This window comes from Ursus maritimus, unplaced genomic scaffold (assembly GCF_017311325.1).
Source record: "Ursus maritimus isolate PB19 unplaced genomic scaffold, ASM1731132v1 scaffold_8, whole genome shotgun sequence".
Lineage (NCBI taxonomy): Eukaryota > Metazoa > Chordata > Mammalia > Carnivora > Ursidae > Ursus > Ursus maritimus.
In genome coordinates this window covers 40,544,412-40,554,368 of record NW_024426996.1, presented here as the reverse complement: position 1 = coordinate 40,554,368, position 9,957 = coordinate 40,544,412, and the positions used below count along the sequence as shown (strand labels likewise).

The 9,957-nt window shown below is 50.1% G+C and overlaps 1 protein-coding gene across 2 annotated transcripts in view; it reads left to right on the top strand.

Moving 5' to 3' along the window:
• The first annotated feature begins 3,653 nt into the window (after positions 1-3,653).
• The window catches only part of KIT (KIT proto-oncogene, receptor tyrosine kinase), an 81,189-nt gene continuing 74,885 nt past the window's right edge, over positions 3,654-9,957 (top strand). For both annotated transcript variants that reach the window (XM_040625310.1, XM_040625309.1), the window contains exon 1: positions 3,654-3,765. In XM_040625310.1, coding sequence (XP_040481244.1) covers positions 3,699-3,765 — 67 coding nt within the window. In that variant the 5' untranslated portion in view covers positions 3,654-3,698. The remainder of the gene's footprint in view (positions 3,766-9,957) is intronic.

Genomic DNA, 9,957 nt, shown 5'->3' with positions numbered 1-9,957 from the left:
ATATATTTTGGGTGATTTTTGCTTTTTTATAATCTTTGGTATTTCCTGAATTTTCTACAATAGGCACCTTGACTTTTACCGTCAGAAACACAGAATTTTCAAGTGAGAGATTGTGACTGTGTGCCGATAATGAACATCTTCTGTTCTATTTGTGCGGTATCCTTCCTCTCTCCCTCCCTCCCTCCCTCCCTTCCTTCCTTCCTTCCTTCCTTCCTTCCTTCCTTCCTTCCTTCCTTCCTTCCTTCCTTCCTCCTTCCTCCTGTGAGAGTGCCTCAGTTTTTCCTTGGGGACACATCCTCCCTCATTTGTACACCTCATGGTGTGGATGAAATGGACCATCAACCCCCAACTGGCTCCAGACCCAGTCAATCATCATCATATCATCCCCATCTGGCTTCAGTGACTGGTCCCAGGTGGGCGTGTGACTTAAGCCGGGTCAGTACTTTCATAGGAGATGTTCATGGGGGCAGAAAAGCTCTGCTCACGTTGGTACTGCCAGGCTGTGAGCCCAGAGCTGTCTGAGCGCACATGAGGACAGGGAGATCATACAGGAGCGTGCTGCTGAAGGAGGGACACACACACACACACACACACACACACACACACACACCACACCACACCACCTTCAAGTTCTGATGACTTGGAATTCTTGAATCTAGGAAAGTCTTGAACGCTAGCCTCCCTGGACCTTCCAGTTCTAAGAACCATTACATTTTAGGTTTCTTTGTGTTGTGTGTTTGAGTCCATTTGAGCTGGGTTTGTACAAGTGGCAATCAAGAATCCTCACTCATGCAGTTACGAAAACAATAAACTATGTAAAGAATACTTTATAAGAGGCTCCAGGGCTGTCCTAAAAAAAGATTCCAGATTTGGCCCCGCACACCCTACCCGACAATGTAAAACATCCCCATCGTTGTAGTGTTTCTCTGGGACGTATTCTAAAGTATAGTTCACTCCCAAAGCAGGTCACTTAGAGTACTTTCTATATGCCTTCTTTTGCTGGCGTGAGGCGTTATTAAAAATAGCTAGTAACCCTAAAGGCACAGGGGCTGGAGGCTTTTTGCTGGGCCTGGCATTAAACCTTTAATGACTGGATCTGAGGAGCTCTGGGGTATCTCAAGAAAGGGACTGGAGTGAAGGGGCACTTCGGCGTTTAGGGCAGTGACTTTTTTCCAGTCAATACAGAAGGACTGCAATATTCTACCAACCTCTGTGGCCAGCTTGGTGTGTGTTCGTGTTCACACAAACCCTGTTAGCAGATATCAGAGTTTCTTTTTGGGCATCTGCTTACCTTCCCAGACTGTGAATCCAGCCTTAGGCAAGGACTTTGTCTTATTGATTTTTGGAGGTCTTGTGCCTACCAAGGTGCTCAGTAGATATTCGTTGGATGGTAAACATGACTGGCAGTCTAGCATTGTATAATTCCCTATTCTGGTTGTTTTTTTTTTTTTTCTGATAGAAGTTTCCTGCCTAGAATTAAATTGCAATATGGTCTCTTTTCACCCGCTCTTCTGAAGACTTGTTATCCTCTCCAATATCAGTTGATTGAAGAAGAAAATTGTAAATTTTCTCTCTCAGGCATAATGTTGATATTTTAACTCAGTGATTTTTTTTCTTACTACAAAATGGATTTTAGAAATAAATCAAGATCCCAGAAACTTATGATTGCTTTGAGTGGTAGCTTTTATCTCTGTCATCCTAAGAAAAAGATGTGGTCTGATGGCCCAGAGCACAGAGACCTTCGAATTTCAGTTTTCCCATAGCTGTATGACTTGACACATTTGCTAAGACATTGGGGTGGGGGTTCCCAGTCTTGACTATAAAGGATTGTGGCAGGGTCCACCTCTGTCTATTAACAATGGTACTCCCAGTACCCAGCTCTCCCTTGTTCAAAGTAGGCATGTACATGCTTGTTGAATGAATACATGAGTTTAGGGAGAAGCAATCATACATACTGATTGACATAGAAATGATAATTTTTAAAAAAGATTATATACTTATTTATTTGAGAGAGAGGGTGAGGGAGCATGAGTGCAGGGAGAGGCAGAGGGAGAGAGGACTGAGAGTGGAGCCCAGTAAGGGGCTTGATCCCAGGACCCTGAGATCATGACCTGACCCGAGGTCAGACACTTAACTGACTGAGCCACCCAGGTGCCCCCAGAAGTGATCATTTTTAAGTGAATAGCTTTACAATCTTTTCTTTAAAAAAACCTAACTTAGGTCCTATCAATATCAAACAGGAGAGATTTCAATATTAAATAAAGTAGGGCAGGGGAGCTGGGTAATTACACATTTTGGATGCTATTTTAGAGAAGAGTCTAGGTGTAACTATATTCTTTCATCACCTTTTCTGATGGGCACCTCCTATTTATTTTACGCTCTGAAGCTCTCCGTAAGGTGTTTCCTGGTTTATTAGAACGCAATGGGAAAGGTCATCATACCCAGAGTCAGTCTTAAAATGACTGGCTCTCCCCTCCATTTGCTGTGCGATCTTGGGCCACTTTTAAAACTCAAATAATAAACATTCCGCTCTACCTACCTCACAAAGCTGCCGTTGTGAGCACGAAATAATATTAGAGGAAGGAAGAACTATAATATACAATCCTGTACAAATACTGTTGTTACCTTGGATAAAGCAATTCCCAGGCAGTGGAACCTGGTTTAAGAGAATTATTTTACTATTATTTTGCTCCTGGTACAGGCTAGGGCAGTTAAGAGGACCGCCGGCACCCCCACCCCCAGTAACTGTCCTCTGGGACAGAGGCAGAGAAACCAATGGGGAAGGGGGCGCGAGGTAGGGGGTAAGGCTTCCAAAGAGCTTAGCACAGCGACTCTGGCGCAAATGGGTTTAAAAACTCGGGCTCCCAGAGCAAACTTCGCAAGGCCCTCTTCCCCACTCCGCCAAGTTGAGTTCTCCAGGAAAGTCTTGGCAGGGGCTTCTTTGGCGGAGGCCACGCCGACCAATAGAAATCAATTGTGTTCTTACGGTTAAAAGCAGGTGGAGAAACTGAGCATAATTACCTATGCCCCGGCTCAGCATTTTACCATGGTGTCAGGTGCCTAGCTTGCCCCCCTCCTCGATTAACAGGAATGGAAAAGAATGTCGGGGCCTAATTCCTAATCCCCCGCGCCCCAATTCCTGTTGGTTCCCGCACCACCTCCGCCCCCCGCGGCGTCTCTTCTCTTCCCTCGGGAGCGTGCTCGAGGGCCGGGCGGCGGACCTTTATTGTCTGGGGAGCACCTGCCAGGTGGCGGGCCGGTGCCCTAATGTGCGCTGGGTGCCGGGCTTCACAAAGCGCGCGGGCAGCACCCCCCTCGTCTGGGAACCGCCTCGGGCCCCCGACCACATCACAAGGGAGGAGGAGAGGTAGAGAGATGAAGGGGCTCCGGGGCCAGGAGCAGGCGGCGAGGGCCCGCACGCCCTCCTCCTCCCCGACGGCTCAGCCCCCGGGGATTAGCACGTCGAAGGAGCAGAGGCCAGACGCCACCGGGAGGGAGCGAGACCCGGGAGCGAGGGAGGGAGGGGAGGCGAGGAGGGGCTCGGAGAAGGGGCGTGGCCGGCGCGCAGGGGGAGGGCACTGGGAGGAGGGGCCGCTGCTCGGCGCTCGCGGCTCTGGGGGCTCGGCTTTGCCGCGCTCTGTGCACTTGGGCGAGAGCAGAACGTGGAACGGAGCTCCGATCCCAGCGCAGCCACCGCGATGAGAGGCGCTCACGGCGCCTGGGATTTTCTCTGCGTCCTGCTCCTCCTGTTCCGCGTCCAGCCAGGTGGGAGAGCGCCCCGGGCACCCGGGCCGCGCCCCCCGCCCCGGTGTAGCTTGTGCCCCCGAGGGCTCGAACCCGTTGGGGGGGTTCGTCAGCAGGGGTGGCTGACGGCCCTCCAGTGCCCGTGCTTTTCAGGCTCCGGGAAGGTTCGAGGCGTTGCCGGGACTCTCCTGCGCCCTGCCTCGCTCACCTGCGCGAGGAGCCCCTGCCGCTGGTGGCGAGGGCGCTGAGCTGGGGGTCGTGCGGGAAGGAGGGCAGCGAGGGGGCTCAGGAGTGGGTGAGGTGCGGCTGCAGGCTGCGTGCTAGTTCGGGGTTGCTTTTGTGCGGAGGATACGCGGGGGCCGAGGCGGGCGGGTCCGGGGTCCGCACCCAGCGCGTTATCTCCGCCGTGCGAGGCGCGGCCGCTGCTTCCTTTTGTTAAAAGTTGCGCGTGTGTGACCGGCGCACTGGACGAGCAGCCCGCAGGTTCTTAGCCGCGCCGAGGGCAAAGTTGGAGAGCCTTTTCTTTGCTCCGCGGCTGCCGCTTTCCAAACCGCGGGCGCTCTTTGTGGCTCAGATCTGGGGACAGACCCGCTGCCTCCTCTCCTCGCGGCGTCCCCGGGCCCCCTGGATAGGCATTTTGCCCGGGGAGCGCGCGGCGTGAGGCTCTGGGGCCAGACCCGCGAACCTAGAGGTGGCGGCTACGGGGACAACTTGGACAGGGCGTGCGGAAAGCAGCCGCTAGGTTGCAGACTTTTTGCTGTTGTAAATCCCCTGCCAGAGGCTCGCCCCTTTCCGCCGCGGTGCCGTTGCTTTCCTGCCACGCGCCTCCGAGCGGCTGGTGGCTGCGTTTGCCGCCTGCTCCCGGAGGAGGCAGGGACAGTGCGCTGGGACGCTCAGGTCCTCCACCCGGCCGCCTCCCGGGCTCCGCCAGTATGCCCGGACAGGCTGGCGGGGCTCTGCAAGCCGCTGGAATCGCTGTCTGCGACCAGTAATTTCGGGTGCCCGTTTTCTTTGGGAATTTTGAGATTTGCAGCACCCTTTCCCACGTGATAGCTACACTACTTAAGGGCCGCCTGGGGCGGGGGTGGGAGATGGAGTGGAACTTTCTGCAAATCTTACTTGGATCTGAAAGCTGTAATGAAAATCCGGTTCTGTCTGCGCGGGAACTTGGGGCTGAAGGTGGAGGAGGAGGATTTGCAGGCTCCTGGAAGCCCTCGGTCAGATTCCCTGCCCCTTTTTTTCTGGGTGTCGCTAGTGCGCGAGCGAGTGCAGGTCGCCCTGCTAACCCTTGAAACCCTGCTCTCTCCCAGGTCAGTTTTTAAAAACCTTTAAGGCTACCCCGATGATGCAAGGACAGAAAGTGAGTCTGAACTGGAATTTAAGGGCTTAAAAGCGAAGCGTCGCTAGGAACTATCGTGGTGCTCAATTGACCACTGGTCCGTTTTCCATAAAGTCTCAAGGTGCAGCCTCTCCACTCCCAGGCTTGAAAGGCATTGTGAGGGCTTTCCTGTGGAGGAAGGGAGGCGTTGCATCTGGACCGTGGGCGCGCGGGGGGGGGGGTCATTAGTGTGTGCCCGGATTCCGTGGCGGATTTGACCGCTTAAGCTTCAAATGACACGTTTGGTTCTTACGTCTTTGTGCCTTGGCATTTTTAATTTCAGTTACGGTATGTGTACGGACCGAATACGGCACTAGAAAGACCACACAGAATAGCTCCCTTTTTAAACATTAAATGAATTCGTTGCTTCCTTCTTCCTCATAATTATTCCTTCTCCATCCAGTAGATTTTTGGCAGAGGGAATTTTAAGGTCTGGCTCCTGGGGGGCAGTATGGTATAGTGACAGAGCCTTGAGCTGCCCTTCTGGTTCTCCTTTTCCAGCATTTATTAGCTGTGTGCCCTTGGCAGGTCGTTTAAATTCTGGAGATCCCAATTTTCTCAAGAGGACGGTGAGGCATCTGCATCATGAAGGATCCTTTGGGTCCCAAATTCTCCTTTTCCAGTGTTCTGAGTGTAGACTACAGTTTTTCTGAATTCTTTTCCTGATTCCTTTTTGTCTCCCTGAAATTCTTCTGCCTCTCCTGGTTACAGGGACCACTCCTGGTATGCTACTGGTCGACCCCTCGCTAATGCAGGGAGGTGTGGTTTATCCTGCTCTCTCCTCCATCCACACAGGTTTGCCTAGTTTCCCTTGGAATTCAATCAAGGAGGTGCCAACCCTTTAGGACCCTCCATCCCCACTGCCCTCGGTATTGACGATTCCTGAGCCCAGCAAGATGAGCCCGCAGGGAATGGTGAATCATACTTTCCCCTTGTTCCTGCAGGTGTGAGGCCAAAGTCATACCCAGCAGCTGGCCCGGGACATTTTGGTTCTTATCCTGTTGAGAATAATATGATGGTCTTGTAAAGGGATCCCAGAAGTCATTTATCCCCATTCTGGTCTTTCCTACTCATCCACACATTTTTTTTTCTTACGACTTGATAAATTATGTATGCTGTGTTATTGCAACACATTTTCTGATGTGCCTTAAATTTCACTTCGTGTGTTGTACATAGTTGTTGTTCTTTATTCAAACCTGGGCCGCGCCCATGCTGGGGAAGGGGGGCTTTACGCCGTGTTTCTAGTCCTCCCAGCAAGCCCTGGAGGTCGTACTCTTACCATCCCTTACCATTTTATAGCTGGAGAAACTGGCTGAGAATTAGTCAGTTACAAAATAATCAGTGGTGAAGCCCGGCATTAGCCCCACATATATACCCGACTGTATATCCATTCACGTGCCTTAATAGATTCAGTTGTGAGATTCATTTGAAACTATTCAGGAAGCACATGCTACAGGCCAGGGTATTGTCGGACGTTCTGGGAATACAGGATGCTCAAGGTCATTACCTTCCAAATTTTGGTAAAAAAGACCTAGGATTGCCTGTCTTAGGATGTCTTCGTGTTCTCAGTTCTAAGGGAGGTATTCACCGGGGAGGGGAGTCATTAAATGTAGCTTCCCTGGAAGTATGTAGGCAGCTGACCCTGGGCAAGAGGACTGTAGGTGTTCGCTGTCCCATTCCAAAGGCCCTCAGAAATGAAGATGAGCTGTCTCTAAAATGATGGTGGAGGTCAGTTGAGATTTTTTCCATCCCCTTCTCCAAAAAATAAAACTGCTCTTAGCATTATTCTATACTTGTGGCATACTTGTGGAAGAGCAGACTTTGAGGAATGAGTTAATACCACTGGTCATTTACCCCGAATGGGCACAGTGAGGTAGAGAAGGGCAGTTTCCCACTCCTAGCCCAAGACAAATTCTCAGAAGTGTGCCAAGTGTTTAGTGGGGCTTCCCTGGTAGCGCATTTAGGGACGGATGTGGTGGTGGTGGTGATGGATTTTGCTGCCGTTGTTGACGGCTGCTAGAAGTTGCCCTTAGGATTTGACTCATTTCCTCAAGTCTCCCCCCAGCTGATTAAAGGACACCAGGAAATGAGCCACAGTGTCCAAGCTGAATTCTTGAAGCTGGCCTTGCAGGATGGGAACCCCTCAAAGGCCGTGGTCAAGGCTGCAGAATGGATTTAGTTTAACAGCCGGTGGACAGGCTGGGACCGAGGGAAGTGCTTTATTTTGCCATATTCATGTGTGGTTAACTTTCAAAATAAGGGATTGAAAGACATGGGAAGGGATTTTAAATATGCAGCCTTTCATAGGCAGCCTCTGGAACTCGAATGGGTAGCTTCCTGACTGCAAGTCCAGGGTGAGGAGTGCCTACCAGGGAGTGAGCAAAGATACAGGTGTGAAGCTAGGGCAAAGCCGGTGTAAATCTTTGTTGCAAGGAGGGCACTTTGAGGAAGTCTGGCCTAGGATCTCTGATTTGGGGCATTTGGGACCTGAGACAGCTCATCTTTTTTTTTTTTTTTTTTTAAAGATTTATTTATTTATTTATGTGACAGAGAGAGACAGCCATCGAGAAAGGGAACACAAGCAGGGGGAGTGGGAGAGGAAGAAGCAGGCTCACAGCGGAGGAGCCTGATGTGGGGCTCAATCCCGTAAGGCCGGGATCACGCCCTGAGCCGAAGGCAGACTCTTAAGGACTGCGCCACCCAGGCGTCCCTGAGACAGCTCATCTTTTGACTTCAGACTGTAAATAGGTAGAGGTTACTGGCTAACATGTTTGTCGTCCCCCGCCCCCCCCCCCATGCTTTTTAGGAAAACACCAAGGCAGTACTTAAAATCTGGAGAATTTATGTCAGGATCTCAATTTCTCTATTCTTTTGAAGAACTGAACTCTGCCCCTCTTGATGGGACCTGTGCTGTTTAGGAGACTCCAGGAGATACCGCTCCAGGGCCAGCCCTTACACATGCAGGCATTTAGCCTTAGGCCCTGGTGAGCGTCCGTGGGACCACACAGGTACCTGGTGCACAGAGCATAGGCCTAAGGAGTGAAGACAGCCTTGTATCAGTCTGCTAGCTTCATGGCTGACACCCTTGGGGCCTGGGAGCAAGTCGCTTACCCTGCTGAAGTTACTTTTTCGTCTTAGTTTCAGCTGTGTGACTTTGGCAGATTCCTTAATCTTTCTGTGCCAGTAAATGTGTTTCTACATAGAGAGTTTTTAGAATGGTGCTGCCTGGCACGCTTCTCCTACAAGCTCAATACGTGTCAGTCATAATTATTATCTGTAAAATAGGACTTCTTGTTATTCCTAACATGGCATAGTGCCCACTCTAATATGGTTGTCCTAAAAATCAGAAAGAAACTCTTGTACAGATGCCTGGCACAGGGTCTGGGATGGGACAGGCACCTCATAAGTGAGTGAGCTCTGTATGTAGAATTTGACAGTTTCTCTTCTGTCATCTTTGCAGGCAGGTATCAGTAAGTACTAACATGATGGCTTTTAATGTGAAATCAGCTTTAATTTTTGTTTCGCATTTCATATAGCTTTTGAGTTGGGAAGCACTACTCGAGACTGAACAGATCTTGGACTTTTTTTTTTTTTTTGCCCCCCCAGAAAGAAAAACAACCCAGAAGATTTCTCCAATGAAAACATTCACATCTGCTGATTCTCCCATTCATCTTCTGCCTTAGCCTCCATGCTTACGTTTTGGTTTCGACACAGTTGGTTAGGTATCTCCCAGAACATCCTTCTATGACAGCTAGGTTTTCAACACTTGCAAACTTTAGGCTAATTTGTTATCCAGGGCAGGTGGCATCAGAGTTAAGACCTTGGGCTCTGAAACGGACAGTCTGGGTTTTTATCCAGTTTGGCCCTTTGCCAGCTCTGGGAGAAAATGCTGCTTCTCTGGAGGCTTCGGTTCTTCATGTGTGACCCAGGGGTGGTGGCATGGGCTCCCCAAAAGAGTAAGTGAGATCATCCACATAACGTGCCTAGCATGGTGTCCCTCGTGGGGACAGCATGGGGACTCCATATCAGGCTGATTTTATGTGCCTCTTTCAGCTTTGTCTCTTAGAAAAAAAAATTGGAAATGAATTAAAACCAGATTAGGCAGAGTGGTGTTTGTTTTGTTTTAGTAGTAGGATGAAATGTATACATTTAATGTCTAGTTTTTTAAAAAAAATCCACTCCTAGTGGCAATGTGTAGTTCTCACTGGTTCTTTGTTTCACCTTATTCTTAGCCCGTTTCAGTGGATACAGATTTCTGGATGAGAGTTGAGGAGGGGAAAGCTTTGTAAAAGGGCCATTTTCTCAAGGAAAATAAGTAAGCGTCCAGGAACCCTATTACCTTGTAAAGTGGCATTGAAAGCACCTTAGGAGTGAGGGGCTTTTCTGTGACTGCCTTCCCTAGGAGTGAGGGACCAGGCTGAACTCGGCCATTGCCCCAGGCTAGACACATACATGGTTATCATGTCCTGTTCTCCAGCCCTTGTACAGGACTTTGAACACAGTAAATGCTCAGTAAACATTTCAGAAAGGGCCTTAAGGAAAATCTATCAATCCCTAGGCCTCGGTGCTTGCTGGGAGGACAGATGTGGGCTAGGGGTGGGGGAGGGGTGGACTAAGAGCACAGCCTCCGATTTAAAGCGAATTTGGTGTCAAAAGAAGCGCAGAGTGCTCAGGCAGGATTTCAAAGGACAGGAGTTTATGTCTTGGTGGGCAGATGATAGAGATCAGAGATCAGTAGAAGTGTCCATGTGGGAGATAATATCTGACATTAATTTCTGTGTGTTAGGGGATAGAGTGTCTGTAGTTGAGGCTTCCGTTGGAAGAAAGCTCTGGGA